This window comes from Oncorhynchus mykiss, chromosome 2 (assembly GCF_013265735.2).
Source record: "Oncorhynchus mykiss isolate Arlee chromosome 2, USDA_OmykA_1.1, whole genome shotgun sequence".
Classification (NCBI taxonomy): Eukaryota; Metazoa; Chordata; class Actinopteri; order Salmoniformes; family Salmonidae; genus Oncorhynchus; species Oncorhynchus mykiss.
In genome coordinates, this window is record NC_048566.1 from 5,993,788 (window position 1) to 6,008,014 (window position 14,227).

At 41.9% G+C, this 14,227-nt stretch overlaps 1 protein-coding gene and 2 long non-coding RNA genes across 8 annotated transcripts in view; 2 read left to right on the plus strand and 1 right to left on the minus strand.

Annotated features, from left to right (window-relative positions):
• Positions 1-8,478, plus strand: part of LOC110505679 — a 26,066-nt gene extending 17,588 nt beyond the window's left edge. Inside the window, exons 1-4 of one of the 3 annotated variants that reach the window (XR_005034713.1) lie at positions 5,143-5,793; positions 5,914-6,074; positions 7,853-7,989; positions 8,097-8,478. This is a non-coding gene — a long non-coding RNA (uncharacterized LOC110505679). Of the gene's footprint in view, positions 1-5,142; positions 5,794-5,913; positions 6,075-7,434; positions 7,990-8,096 lie in introns of those variants that run through there. The other 2 variants (XR_005034712.1, XR_005034711.1) reach the window with 2 other exon arrangements.
• Positions 796-5,007, minus strand: LOC110505711. 3 transcript variants are annotated; one of them, XR_005034717.1, is made up of 5 exons: positions 4,806-5,007; positions 3,588-4,358; positions 3,268-3,337; positions 2,825-2,900; positions 796-876 (listed from the first exon to the last, which is right to left on the minus strand). It is a non-coding gene; the product is annotated as an uncharacterized LOC110505711 (long non-coding RNA). The 3 variants fall into 3 exon arrangements; XR_005034716.1 differs by having other exon boundaries at positions 3,588-3,670; positions 4,222-5,007; XR_005034715.1 differs by having other exon boundaries at positions 3,588-5,007.
• A 726-nt stretch (positions 8,479-9,204) lies between the features above and the next one.
• The window catches only part of setd2 (SET domain containing 2, histone lysine methyltransferase), a 46,510-nt gene continuing 41,487 nt past the window's right edge, over positions 9,205-14,227 (plus strand). For both annotated transcript variants that reach the window (XM_036936117.1, XM_036936127.1), the window contains exons 1-3: positions 9,205-9,561; positions 11,235-11,356; positions 14,083-14,104. In XM_036936117.1, the coding sequence (XP_036792012.1) occupies positions 11,328-11,356; positions 14,083-14,104 (51 nt within the window). In that variant the 5' untranslated portion in view covers positions 9,205-9,561; positions 11,235-11,327. The remainder of the gene's footprint in view (positions 9,562-11,234; positions 11,357-14,082; positions 14,105-14,227) is intronic.

The following is a 14,227-nucleotide window of genomic DNA, read 5'->3' on the forward strand; positions in this document are numbered from 1 at the left end:
GCAAGCTGCCACCACAACATCTATTTTCTGTGATGTCTGTTCCATTGCTGCGGTACTGTTGATAACCATTTGCTAAGAAGCCAACCTTACATCACTCGATGGCCTATCCCTCTGTGATGGCACAGATCCACTACTCACAAAAAATGTCACTCCCACCGGACCAGATTCTTCTTTATCATGTCCATCGACGCAAGCTTGGACTCCGAGCACTTCACCACACCTTCCACCCCACTGAGCTCCCGAGTGGCACAGCGGTCTAAGGCACTGCATCCCAGTGCTAGAGGCGTCACTACAGACCCTGGTTTGATTCCAGGCTGTATAACAACCGGCCGTGATTGGGAGTCCCATAGGGCAGCGCAGAATTGGCCCAGCGTTGTCCGGGTTAGGGTTTGGTCGGTGTAGGTGGTCATTGTAAATAATAAATTGTTCTTAACTGACTTGCCTAGTTAAATAAAGCGGCACCTCCCGGGTGCCGCTGTGGTCTGGGCACTGCATCGCAGCGCTAGTTGTGCCACCAGAGACCCTGGGTTCGCGCCCAGGCTCTGTTGCAGCTGGCCGCGACCAGGAGGTCCGTGGGGCAACGCACAATTGGCCTAGCGTCGCTTTTAAATCATCATCCACGTCATAAAAAAATACTGATGTTATCATGGCTCGTGTGTCATCTCAAATCTAGGGTACTTCTTTATGTTACATAGCATCTTCCAATCATATATCTCATTTGTATCATATGACAGGCATATTGCTCACCAGTCAAGGGGAAAAGGGTTCCAAGAGACACATCGATGCCCTTTTTTCCAACTTCTGAAGTGCATTGGACCTGAGGAAAGAGCCGTCCTTGTTGCATCTAGCCACAGCCAACACTGTCAGGCTACTATACTGAGAACACAGTTAAGGGAAATAAAGATGGGATAAGATATCTAATCCATTTGATTATTTTACATGCTCTGTAAACAACAGGTTTAGACTAACAGTAAAATGCTTACGTGTCCTTTTCCAACAATGAAGAGTTAAAAGATAAAAACAAATAAAAAATAACTAGAAATAGTGACACGAGGATTAAATAAATACACAGTGAAAATAACATGGCTATCTTTATACAGGAAGTAGAAAATAACATGGCTATCTATATACAGGAAGTAGAAAATAACATGGCTATCTATATACAGGGAGTAGAAAATAACATGGCTATCTATATACAGGAAGTAGAAAATAACATTTATATCTTTATACAGGAAGTAGAAAATAACATGGCTATCTATATACAGGAAGTAGAAAATAACATGGTTATCTATATACAGGAAGTAGAAAATAACATGGCTATCTATATACAGGGAGTAGAAAATAACATGGCTATCTATATACAGGAAGTAGAAAATAAAATGGCTATCTATATACAGGAAGTAGAAAATAACATAGCTATCTATATACAGGAAGTCGAAAATAACATTGCTATCTATATACAGGAAGTAGAAAATAACATTGCTATCTATATACAGGAAGTAGAAAATAACATGGCTATCTATATACAGGAAGTAGAAAATAACATGGCTATCTATATACAGGAAGTAGAAAATAACATGGTTATCTATATACAGGAAGTAGAAAATAACATGGCTATCTATATACAGGAAGTAGAAAATAACATGGCTATCTATATACAGGAAGTAGAAAATAACATGGCTATCTATATACAGGAAGTAGAAAATAACATGGCTATCTATATACAGGAAGTAGAAAATAACATGGCTATCTATATACAGGAAGTAGAAAATAACATGGCTATCTATATACAGGAAGTAGAAAATAACATGGTTATCTATATACAGGAAGTAGAAAATAACATGGCTATCTATATACAGGAAGTAGAAAATAACATGGCTATCTATATACAGGAAGTAGAAAATAACATGGCTATCTATATACAGGAAGTAGAAAATAACATGGCTATCTATATACAGGAAGTAGAAAATAACATGGTTATCTATATACAGGAAGTAGAAAATAACATGGCTATCTATATACAGGAAGTAGAAAATAACATGGCTATCTATATACAGGAAGTAGAAAATAACATGGCTATCTATCTACAGGGAGTAGAAAATAACATGGCTAAATACAAGGGGTACCAGTACTGCAATTGCAGTTGCAAAAATCGCTGAAGTAGGAGACTTATTTCCCTCACCAACTTTAAACATCAACTATCTGAGCAGCCAACCGATTGCTGCAGCTGTACATAGTTCATCTGTAAATAGCCCACCCAATCTACCTACCTCATCCCGATACTGTTTTTATTTTATTTACTTTTCTGCTCTTTTGCACACCAGTATCTCTACTTGCACATCATCATCTGCTCATTTATCACTCCAGTGTTAATCTGTTAAATTGTAATTATTCACTACTATAAGTATGTAAGTATGTGTGAGTAGCGTCCAGTATGTGTCAGTGTGTGGGTAGAGTCCAGTATGTGTGAGTGTGTGGGTAGAGTCCAGTATGTGTGAGTGTGTGGGTAGAGTCCAGTATGTGTGTATAGAGTCAGTGCAAGAGAGTTTGTGCAAAATAGGGTCAATGCAGGGAGCCATTTGATGAGCTATTTAGCGGTCTTATGGCTGGCGGGTTGGAGCTGTTCAGGGTGCTGTTGGTTCCAGACTTGGTGCATTGGTACCACTTGCCGTGTGGTAGCAGAGAGAACAGTCTGACTTGGGTGTGAGAGATATCCAAACACAGGCCTATTGATTTCAGGGCAAATTTGCCATAAAAAATAATATCACCATTGATCTTAAAAATGGAAATTGGAGTTGAATCTGGACAATAGTTTGAAAGATACAGATTTCCCTGTGGGGGAAAGCTGTGGAACAGGCTGGAGGGTGCAGCTGGCCAAGGATTCCCAGCGAGTCTTCTCGCTGAAGTGGGAGAGGCATCACAATACATACAGGTTAAGTCCCAAATGGCACATTACTCCCTGTGTAGTGCACTACTTTTGACCAGAGACCTGTAGGGACCCTGGTCAAAAGTAGTCCACTATAAATAGAAGGGTGCCATTCGGACACAAACAAACACTTTCGCTGAGAGGCCAGCAATTCCCTGTGTATTAAATAATTCAACTGATCCATTCAAACACTGTACTTACACATGTAATTACAATGTAATATAGACATGCGATTTTACTATAAGTCTTTGGGATGGACATCATACAAGCGTTTGTAATGGCATATCTGGAACAAGCCTGAGGGGTGAAGGAGTCTGGCTGCAGGTAAAGGGCACACAGACCTAATCAGTTCCAAGGGCTCCACACCTCAACTCAGGCCACTGGAGAAACCACCAACATCAGCTATTTACACTGAGGGACAATTGAATTGACATGTATTTAGTACAAGGCATTAGTAACAAAATGCCATGGTCAGCAGAGTAGAACGTATTGCCCTTCTATCACAATGTAGTCATTGTCCTTGGTTTGCATCCCAAATGGAACCCTATTCCGTACATAGTGCACTACTTTTGACAAGGGGCTATGGTCAAAAGTAGTGCACTATATAGGGAATAGGGTGCCATTTGGGATACAGCCCTAGTGTCTGACTATGGGTACCTACCTGACTGTGGTGAGGCTGTGGACAGGCAGCAGTAGTCCAGCCATGCGTGAGGTGATGTGTGTATTCATCACAGAGGGATTCTGCTGCTGGTGGAACAACAGAGAGAGAGAGGATGATGTGCTCATGAGCGCCCTCTGTAGGGCCTGGGCTCAGGGTTAGGGCCTGGTCATTATGAAACAGGAGCACATTGTCAGCAGACCTGAAGGCAGGCGAGGACCAGGGCCCGTATTCATCAAACTTCTCAGAGTGCTGATCTAGGATCAGTTTTGCCTTTTATATCATAGTCACTATTCTACCCTACGTATTCTAGATGTACTAAATATTATATCCACATACTGTCCTTAATGTCTTTACAGCTAGATATTACTGAACTGCTGGGAGCTAGGAACACAAGCATTTACCTACACCCGCAATAACATCTACTAAATATGTGTATGCAACCAATAAAATATAATTTGATGTTGAATCAGATTATTATGGACAGGGAGGACCTGATCCTAGATCAGCAGTCCTACTAAAGCTTTATGAATACAGGCCCAGGTCTGACTCAAAACTAGACATTTGGTATTCCTTCTGGGTTTAGTATTATTGGGCAACGAAGGCTACTTTTGACTCAAATAAGACAAACACATACCTTTGCAGTGAGGCTAAACTCAGCAGTGTGCTGTAGTGTTGAACGGGATTCTCTGCACTTTGGTGCGGCGCCACTGATCCAGTCAAAATGTGACCGAAACTTGTCACGGATCTCCTCACACAGCTTGGAACTGAGCCCTGGAACAATGACAGCACAAACAGTCAGCAAACTCATCATCGCCAATTATGTTATGCTGCCTAGGTGACTAGACGTTTCCTATCAGCATAATGGACATTTCTCTGAAGATCGCGACCACACACCATCAGGGCCAGTTTCCCAGACCCAGATAATACGTTCAGTCTTGGACTACAAAGCTATTTCAATGGATATTCTCCATTGACTGTGTTGTTTAGTCCAGGACTAGGCTTAATCTGTGTCTGGGAAACTGGCCCTTATTACTGTTCACTGACCTCTATTTTTTCCAAATTATGCTTGAGCCCATGTCTGCATCTCAAATTACAAAATGTTCCCTATAAAGTGCACTACTTTTGAGTAGAGTCCCATATCCCTATGGGCACTGGTCAACAGTAGGGCACTACATAGAGAACAGGGTGCTATTTGGGACTAGTCCCATGCTTACCCACCAGATCCTGTGTCCCTCACTCAGGCTGTGAAGTAGCACCCCTCCAATGTCGTAATCTATTCTCTCCACCTCCATCGTCTGCTGGAGTAAACTATTACTCTCCTCGCCCCAATGTTCATAGTAACCTTGTGGGTTTAAATGGCGTATCATAACAACTCAGACCATTCTGTAAAAGGTATCCAGCGCTCTACAATGCGAGTATTTCACTCGCATTTGCCCTTAAATTGATTTGTGCGAACCGGAAAATGATTTACGAGCACAGTGCGAGTAAAGATTACAATCTACCGTAATCTATTCTTTTTTTCCCACAAGCGCCAACCACAGTAGGGTTTTCAGTGCTGACGCAGTCCAGTCAGAGTGAGAGAAAGGTGAACAACACTGAGGGAAAAGTATAGGTATAGGCTGTAAATTAACGTGCAGACATCGCTAAAAATGAAGCCCATTCAATTGTATTTTAAGCGAATAAGAGACGAGGAGAAATAGTAATCAGGCGAGGGAGATATGCAAAGTTCAACTAATGAAGCCTCTTCACAAGGTTTACATGAGGCGGTTAGCGAAGCTACGGTGTCCCCGGCTGTCACTTCAACGTCCACTGTAGCCGGTGGAGGGAGAACATATAGATTCAATGGGAATTGGTTCAAAATGTCACCATGGCTAGAGTTAGAAAACAATGTAATGTTCTGCAAATATTGTAAAAGGTTGAAACAGGCGGACAACCCGTCCTTCGTGTCAGGAAAACCCGCATCTGAAAAGAGATATAGCGCAGTGAAACGTAACATCTGGCTGCGTGCGGCATATCCAGTGCAGAGATCTGAACATGTTGAGACAGGAGACACCATAAAGCACGGTGTCAGCAGCCTTGAGAAGGCAAGTGTTTCTGTCTGAGGAGGAGACAGCTGAAAATAAGATAAACATACCATACTAAATTGCGAAAGAACCTTTAGTCAAATTTGGTCGGACAACAGACTTCGGAACACTCCATGCCATTGGTAAATTGTTTATCTTTATAGGCTTTATTTTGGTGTAAAGTTGAATCATTATTCGTAATGGAGATTTAATTTATTTTGTAATAAATGCTTTTGTATTATTGTTTTTTTTGTCCATTCGAGGTGTTTTGGATGCCACCAAGGCCGCATTTCGTGCTGTTTGCCCAGAGGAAGATGGAGGGTCATGGATGAAGAAGTGGGTCTCCTTCGGGCAGATGGTGCCACCGTGGGGGAGTGATTGACCACCTGCAGAGAGGAAGGGGGGCATATAATCCCAATCCACTGTATGCCACATATATTTGTAACTAATAAATTATCTGATTTAGTTTTATTTGCTAGCAGATAATGTTAAACAATACTGTGTGTGCTCTAAGTGCTGGAATGGTAAATACCACAGAATTATAGTTTTCTGTTGGCACAAGAGATGTAAGAGGGGTGAATTGTTTGGAAGATTCTGTTCTGACTTTCACAGGCTCGAGCTGGCAATACTGACCATTCAGAAGAAAGAGCCAAATGTGTCTGTCGTGTATGATCTTCTGAATCTGATATGTATCACTTCAGCGGAAAATCCAAACGAGAGCTCTATGTTCTCGGGCAAGAGCTCAGTGTAGATATTTGCACACCGTCTAGCGTCAAGGGAACTCGCTGGATCCCCCATGTCCACAGAGCGCTCAAAGTGTTCCTGCGGCATGGACAAGACAAGGACCTTACCGCTGACGAAGGCCAGTACTCCGTTGTTCTGCAACACATCAACAACAGCGGATGTTCAAGGGCAGGCAAAGGGCAGTCAGTTTTACACAGGAAATGGAATACAACACTAGTTTTAAAAAATAGGTCCAAGACTCAAATTAAGTTTCAGAATAAAGTAATTTACAGGTGCTAGTTTATTTACTCACTACTTAACCGATATAGCGGGAAATGGAGAATGCACGTGTGTATTCTGCCATTTTCTCTGACATGTTTGAGGAGCTATCCTCACTTAGCCTCACCCTGCAAAGAAATGACCTGATCCTCCCCCAAGCCATGTCAGAGTTGAGGAGCTATCCTCACTTAGCCTCACCCTGCAAAGAAATGACCTGATCCTCCCCCAAGCCATGTCAGAGTTGAGGAGCTATCCTCACTTAGCCTCACCCTGCAAAGAAATTACCTGATCCTCCCCCAAGCCATGTCAGAGTTGAGGAGCTATCCTCACTTAGCCTCACCCTGCAAAGAAATTACTTGATCCTCCCGCAAGCCATGTCAGAGTTGAGGAGCTATCCTCACTTAGCCTCACCCTGCAAAGAAATTACCTGATCCTCCCCCAAGCCATGTCAGAGTTGAGGAAGACAGTGACCAGACTGGAAGCACTAAAGCTTAGGGAAAAGGCAGGAGGCATGATGGAGAAGATCCAGACCATGCTTTCTCAGCAGCAGGGTGATGAGAGGAGATTCCAGGTGTGTTAGGATGAGAGCTTGTTAGGATGTAAGAGAAATCGATGATTAAGACAGATTCTCAGTGTGGGAATCAACGTATTCGTTACCCAATAGAACAATTTGAGGATAAGGAGGGAAATGCAGTGGAGAAGTCTTTAAAAAATGTTTATGGGAGACAGACAAATGGCCAGACCTTTCATTGTGTGTGTGTGTGTGTGTTATTTCTGTTAAAGGGTATAACACTGAAGGGGAATCTGAAAGACTACACGGACCTCACCAATCCCTAGCTAAAGCAGCACATGGAGGCGGCCATCAACATTGGCGTGGATGATCTCAAAGCCAGGTTTGGTGGTTTGCTGAAGAATGAGGGTGTCCAGACCCCGGTGGAGACTTTCAGAGTGCTAAACCCTGACACATGGTCAGAAGACCGTTTCAATCAGTGTCGTCACTAGCTCTGAGACCTTGAAGTAGTGGTTCCCCTTGCTCTGCAAGGGCCGCGGCTTTTGTGGAGCGATGGGTAACGATGCTTCGAGGGTGAATATTGACATGTGCAGAGCGTCCCTGGTACGCGCCCGGGTCGAGGGGACGGACTAAAGTTATACTGTACATTTACATATTTGCAAACTCACTTGCTCTTTTAAATCCTACAGATCGGGGTGCAACATGGCTGCAATCCAGGATGAGTGGCAGGGGCTGAAAATCCTGGTCAGCCACAATTTCAAGGACAAGTCTTAGTGGCATGTGGGAGACAATGTTGACAAAGGACCCCTACAGGCACGATTACAAGGTAGACTAACAGTCCAGAGTGGTTATGTATGGTATCCTTTTATGGTTGGTTTTGATAAGTTAATGGTAAGATTAAAATGAAATTGAAAGATATCATCTTTTCCCTAGAACATACTGGAGTTGGTGCAGCTTATGCTGGTGCTGCCCATTTCAGCCGCCCAGTGTGAGTGAGGCTTCTCTGCACAGAACCGGATTAAGATTGACAAGAAGCTGCCTTGGGGTCTCTACCACCGAAGACCTGATGAGGATCAGCCTGGGGGTCTTCTGTCGAGGAGTTGGATCCCACTCCTGCCGTGGACCGCTGGCTGACCTCTAAGCGTGCCAGACGGCCAACATACAAAAGCAGCTGGACAACTGATATCCTTTGCGTCTAGTAGCCATGAGTCAATGTGTGATTGGTGGTATGTGTCCCATGTGTCCCTTAGTACACGCACACAGTATAAATATGTATGTAATAAATTGTTTGTTAATAAACTCTGTGTTACTTAAACATTTTTCATTGTGCTCTTAAATTTATTTGTGTGCTTCTACATTTTAAAAAAAAAAATGGTTTTCTAGTATCCCTCACAAGCTATTTAGGGATTGTTCAAGTACCTTGTTCAAGTCACAGTCACTTTGGTACTGTGAACTATGGACATGCAATGATACTTAAACGTTTTTTGATCACCTGTCATTCTGCTTTCTCTGGACTGCACCACTCTTGGTAATGAGTCTCCATTCCAAGCCCAGCTGGTTTACACACTGGCCAACCTGAAGCACATCTGCAGACATCAATCAGTATGGTCTTGCAGTGATCCAGCCAGCACAACTGTGCTCTGATAAACAGAACAAAACCCCAACTATTCAAATCACGAGGAACATCCTTTTTTTTCACTTTTCAACATAAACATTAAGCTTGTATGGTAACTAGCTATGTCAACTAACTGAATATCTATCACATTAGACTTGTATCACACATAGCGAGCTAATCAGGAACGTGGGCTACCTACAAACAGTGGGGTGTTTGTTACAAACAATCCGCCAGCCAGGTGATTAACTTTAGCTTCGTTCCACAAGCAGAACTTCCAGACACTTGGACGTTTCCAGTTTGCACGTTATTATCCAACTAGATAGTTGGTGGGAAACAGTGGGAAAGCTAAATATATATATATATATATATATATATATATATATAAAACTATATTTTATCGTCATGATGGAATGTCGAGAGGGGAGGAGTCGCCGTTGTAGCACGGCATTTCTAGACATTTATCTAGGTAGCCATTGTCAAAAGAAAATATAACGTTAGCCAACAAAATTGTGCAACCCAGCTAGAAATCACATGTTTAATTAGCTGCCTCTTTATTTTTATTTTTTAGAATACCTCACCAAATTGAGTAGTAATCACAACTTTGCACCGCTTTTCTGATTTAATAGGCTAGGTACTTACAGTTAACTAGCTAGGTACCATTTCGACCCCGTGTGGACGTCGGCAGCGCTGGGTGTTTTTCAGCCAAGACGGGAGCTGTTTGTTATCGGCGTGAGGTTAATGTTAGAAGATGGGGGACCTTTATGACCCAGAGCACCCGAAAGAGTGAGTATTTGGCTGGCTTATTTTCGGTATTTTTTTGTTGTTGATGATGATTTATTGGGTTTGCCATAATACACACAACTTCCAAAGTGTTATTTAGTTACAAGCTAGCTAGCTACCTACCAGCTAACGTTAGCTTAGCCGTTTCCATGCACGCTACGCTAGTTAGCTTTCCAGTCTAGTTTCCTACACAAACTAGTGTTGGAGTTACCTTTGTGTTTCACGAAACATAGATAACTCAGGTAAAGTGGCATGTTGTATTTAGTGAATGCGACATGATCTCAACCCTCCTATGTACACCGGCAGCTAGCCTTCAATTTAGTTAACACCACCAGATCTTTCACACAACCTAGTATAGTTAGCCACCAATGTTGCCAGCTAACTAACGTTGCTGGATGTATTTAATAATGGACGATGCATTGGTTGCAAGCTAGCTAGTTAGCTAGATGTTGTGCACCTTACTTTTGGCAACAGACAGTTTTAAGTTTACAACACAAACATTACTCAGTTATTAACTAGGTTGTGCTAACTTGGATATTTAGTTAGCTAACGTTAGCCAATTCGGTCACCCCCCCTCCCACCACAACAGGCCTCATTTGCAGGCCTCGACTCCTCGTTGTAAAACGTTAGACCCGGTCTTATGGAGTAGATTTATCGAAACTCCATGCCATTCAAGTGTATGCATTTTTGTGTATGTATTTAACGTTAAATCAGTTCACAGAATAGGCCCTTGGCTCTGTTGTTGATCTCACCTGTGTAACGTTACATATTAAACTAATCGGTTACCCCACATTTGCAAGCTGTGCGATGAGAAGATTGTCATGTCGCCTTGTCTTCTCGCTGTTGGTGTAGCTAGCCAGCCTAGATAACCTTGCTATATGTGATTTAGTGGAAGCGTCAAAACATTTCTGTGTAATGTTTTTGAATTGTGTTATTTTCTCTACTGTGTTGTTATATTGCAAGACAGCTACTCGGCTCCTCTATCACTTGCTTTCAATCCACTGACTACTATGAATGTCAATGCGAGCAATGGCTTCCTCTTTCTGCCAAATTGAAAGGACAGATATTACCGTTAAACAGACATGTCGTTTCTGACCAACGGGTCAGAGGAAACGGGTCTATGTCATACATACTCTTATTTAATGGTATTTAGTAAGAATTGTAGCTAGAACCGCCATGTAAACATTTGGTAGATTTAGACATAATTTATACGTCTACATTTGGCATAGGAACCATTCTTCTATTTTACTCCTGTTGTAAGTGTTGTGGCATGCCGCTGGGCCCTTCAGGCAGAAAATAATAATCTGCAGAGATGACATATACACAGTTTATTCATAGGCATTAGCTACTGGCTGTAGTTTGTGTTCAACGTTTAAACTGATGTGTTCGTTTGCACAGAAAACAGTTTGCACATTTTCTCGTCAAAGCTTTGTTTACAACCAACCTCCAGTGTTGAACATGTGGTGGTCATAAGGTAAACAAATGCATCCAGATGTTCTTTGATTTGAACCTATGGTTTTAAAGATAACAGAGATGGTAGCAGCTCTCAACCCCCAAATTGTCTACCCGATTTGAGTTGGGGGGGGGGGGTGGTCAGCTTAAATTATTTTGAGACTGCGTATTGTATGTTTATTGTTGGTGTGTAACCCAATGTATTTGTTTTCATATTTTGTTAGGTGTGACGTCACGTCGGAGAGCTCACTGCTCTGAACTGGTTTATTCTTGGCCAGCAGCTTCTACTGGGCTACAAACGCCAGAACCACTGTGTAATGGATGCTCTGGTGAACTCAGAGATCAGGTACTACCAATACACACACACACACACACAGGGATCTTTTTTTCCCTTTTGACGGAGTGTCAGAGTGGCACTATAGACTGCCTGTAATCAATGCCCTTTGCTAGCTAACTGAAGTGACACTAGAGCCTAGGACAGTGTTTCTCAACTCCAGTCCTTGAGTACTGCCAACTGTACACATGTTTGTTGTAGCTCCGGACAGACACACCCGATTCAACTAATCATCAAGCCCTCAATGAGTTGAATTAGGTGCGTTTGTCAGGGGGCTACAACAAAAATGTGTGCTGTTGTGGGTAATCAAGGACTGGTGTTGGGAAACACTGGCCCTGGAGATTGTCACCCTCAATGGTGGGCATTGGAATGTATGTATGCATGCAAAGTAGACTACACCCCTAAACAACTTCATTTGGATCTAAAAAGACACCCACCTCCCCTCCTATTGGTCATTTGGTCCATTGGTGTATCCAATGAATAGCCATGACATCATTCATGGTGTGTTGAATTCTGGAATGTTGATCTCATCCCAGTGCTCCAGTTCTAAAGACTATCAGTGTTGCTTTAGGGAAAGGCGTCTGTTTGAAAAGCACCTGCCTTGTGTAGGTTGATGTAGTTGTTTACTGTATACTTTGACCACATTCTGTCAGTGCTTTGTGCCCGTCATAACTTTCTTGTTTGAGGAAAGTTGCTGAATTTCATTACTCAATGTGAGCAAGGTCAAAGCAGTTGTAATTGGACCCTAATAAAAACGAAGATACTCACCAGGAGAATGTGTTCTATCAACCTAGCTTGTAAAAAGGCTAGCTAGATAATATATATTTTTTAAAGTGGCTGCAGATCCGACTTTTCGGGTTACTCTCTCTGCATACAATGGGAGGTTACATCAGATATCGGCTAGTATGTCAAGTGCCCCTGTCCTATAGATGTTAGTGTGTGCTCAAGCTTCAGCCTCTGTCTGCCGAGTTTGTTTGCTCAACCAACCTGGTGTGGACTCAGAAGTCTTGGTCACCATGGCAGCAGTCAACCTCACAGAATATTAACAGACAAAAGGTACACAACCTGAGTGCAAAGATTCCATGACTCTTTATCCTTTGTCCTTGAGAGACGACGACAGGGTTCACTTGATGTGTTAAGATTGCTTTTGTCTTTGTCCTGAGTGCCTTGTGCTTTTTTGAGGTCGTTTCAATTATTAAAAAATTATATATATATATAAAAAGCATTGAACATTTTCCATTGTCTCTGTCAGGTCCACATTGGGTAGACATCAGAAGGAAAAACATGAAATTGCTATGAAATAATATCTCAGTTGTGTATATTACTTAGTTTTTATTTTATTATTTTCATTCCTCAGTCATCAGCTCAGCTCTGCTCAGGTAGTAGCAGCCAGCCAGGCCATCTAACGTTATCTCTGTGCTCCCCATACTGTACTGTCTTTAGTCGTCTTATTTAGCTAACCTGCCTAAGTATGCTGCAAAGCTTTCTGACAATCCTTCTACTAGTTCTTCAAAGTCGATAAGGCAAACTTTCACAAACTGTCTCTATCCCTAGTCGTTGTGTACATTCCTCTCTCATGCAGTCTGTATATCTGACCTAAAGTAGCAGGCATAAGTGTATTCGTCACTGTCTGAGCCAGAAAGAACAGCCACAATAGATTATGGTCATTGTAGTTAATTACCACGTTTCTGCGCTTATTAACTAGGTTGAATATTTCCTTAATGAAAACTACAACTCCCTTCACCCAGCGTCCCACATAGTTCTTGACTTGATTTCTCTCGTGAATGATTTTGATTTCTCTTGAGAAACGGCGCATTTGGCTCACAAAAAACAACAACATTGTATTCAAGTAATTGAACTGACATCAGTCAATTAGTTGTTTAATAACAAAACAAGTGACATTTTGATTCATGGCTCAGCACTATTTTTGTCAGATAGCTTATTTCTCAAGTAACATTCTGCCACCCTTACACATTGTCTACCCCAATGTTTAAACAAAAAAAAATACTATTCAAACCCGACTCTAAAAATATTATTTTCTATTTGTAAATATAGCTAATTCAATATGTTTATAATGATGTATTGCAGATAGGTCTATTTCAGGAGGATGCGCGGGGTTTGTGATTGGTGTAGCCCTAAATTCAAATGAATGAAACCACAATCCTGTTTTATCATTTGTTAAAATAACGGGAACTGACACTAAAGTGGACATGAAAAGGCTCCTCCCATTTTGGTGACGCTAATTTTAGAAGGGTCTGACTTTTGAAGGTCACAGAGGAAAACGAGAACATCAAGTCCTAAAGGAATAGGTTACCCAGTTTGTTGCCTAGCAGCTTATTGTACCGTAAAGAAAACCACGACAATAGTGAGTCCTCCTAGTAGAACAAAAGAGTTGATTACTTTGTCATAAATGTGAATTAGGCCTTTTTTTTTTTTTTAACACTACGATGACATGTAGTTTCTACGATGAGACCCCCTGCGTTAAACATGTTTCACCAACCGCCAGGCTGTCCCTCAAGCGGCCGTGTGGGTCTACATCTTTGCATGAAATTGTTTTTGTTCTGTGTATGTTTTACCGTTGCCTCATTGGACATGGATTTACATTACATTTCATAATACATTTTGTGTGATTGCTAAAGCGTTGAAGGGATTTTCAGATGTTGCAATATAAGTCTATGAATAGTTTACATTGATTTGTTTTTTTGTTCCCCCCCCATGCACTCCTAATGTTACCTCAGGGAAGAGGGAGGAGATACCTCGGTAAGTCTTATTAAACGTGTGCCGTCTTTGTTCATCTGTTTTCTATTGGACAAACAGCTGGTGTTGTGGATCTTTTTGAGCTTGACCATTTCAATAACGTAGAAATCACCTTTTGGGGAAACT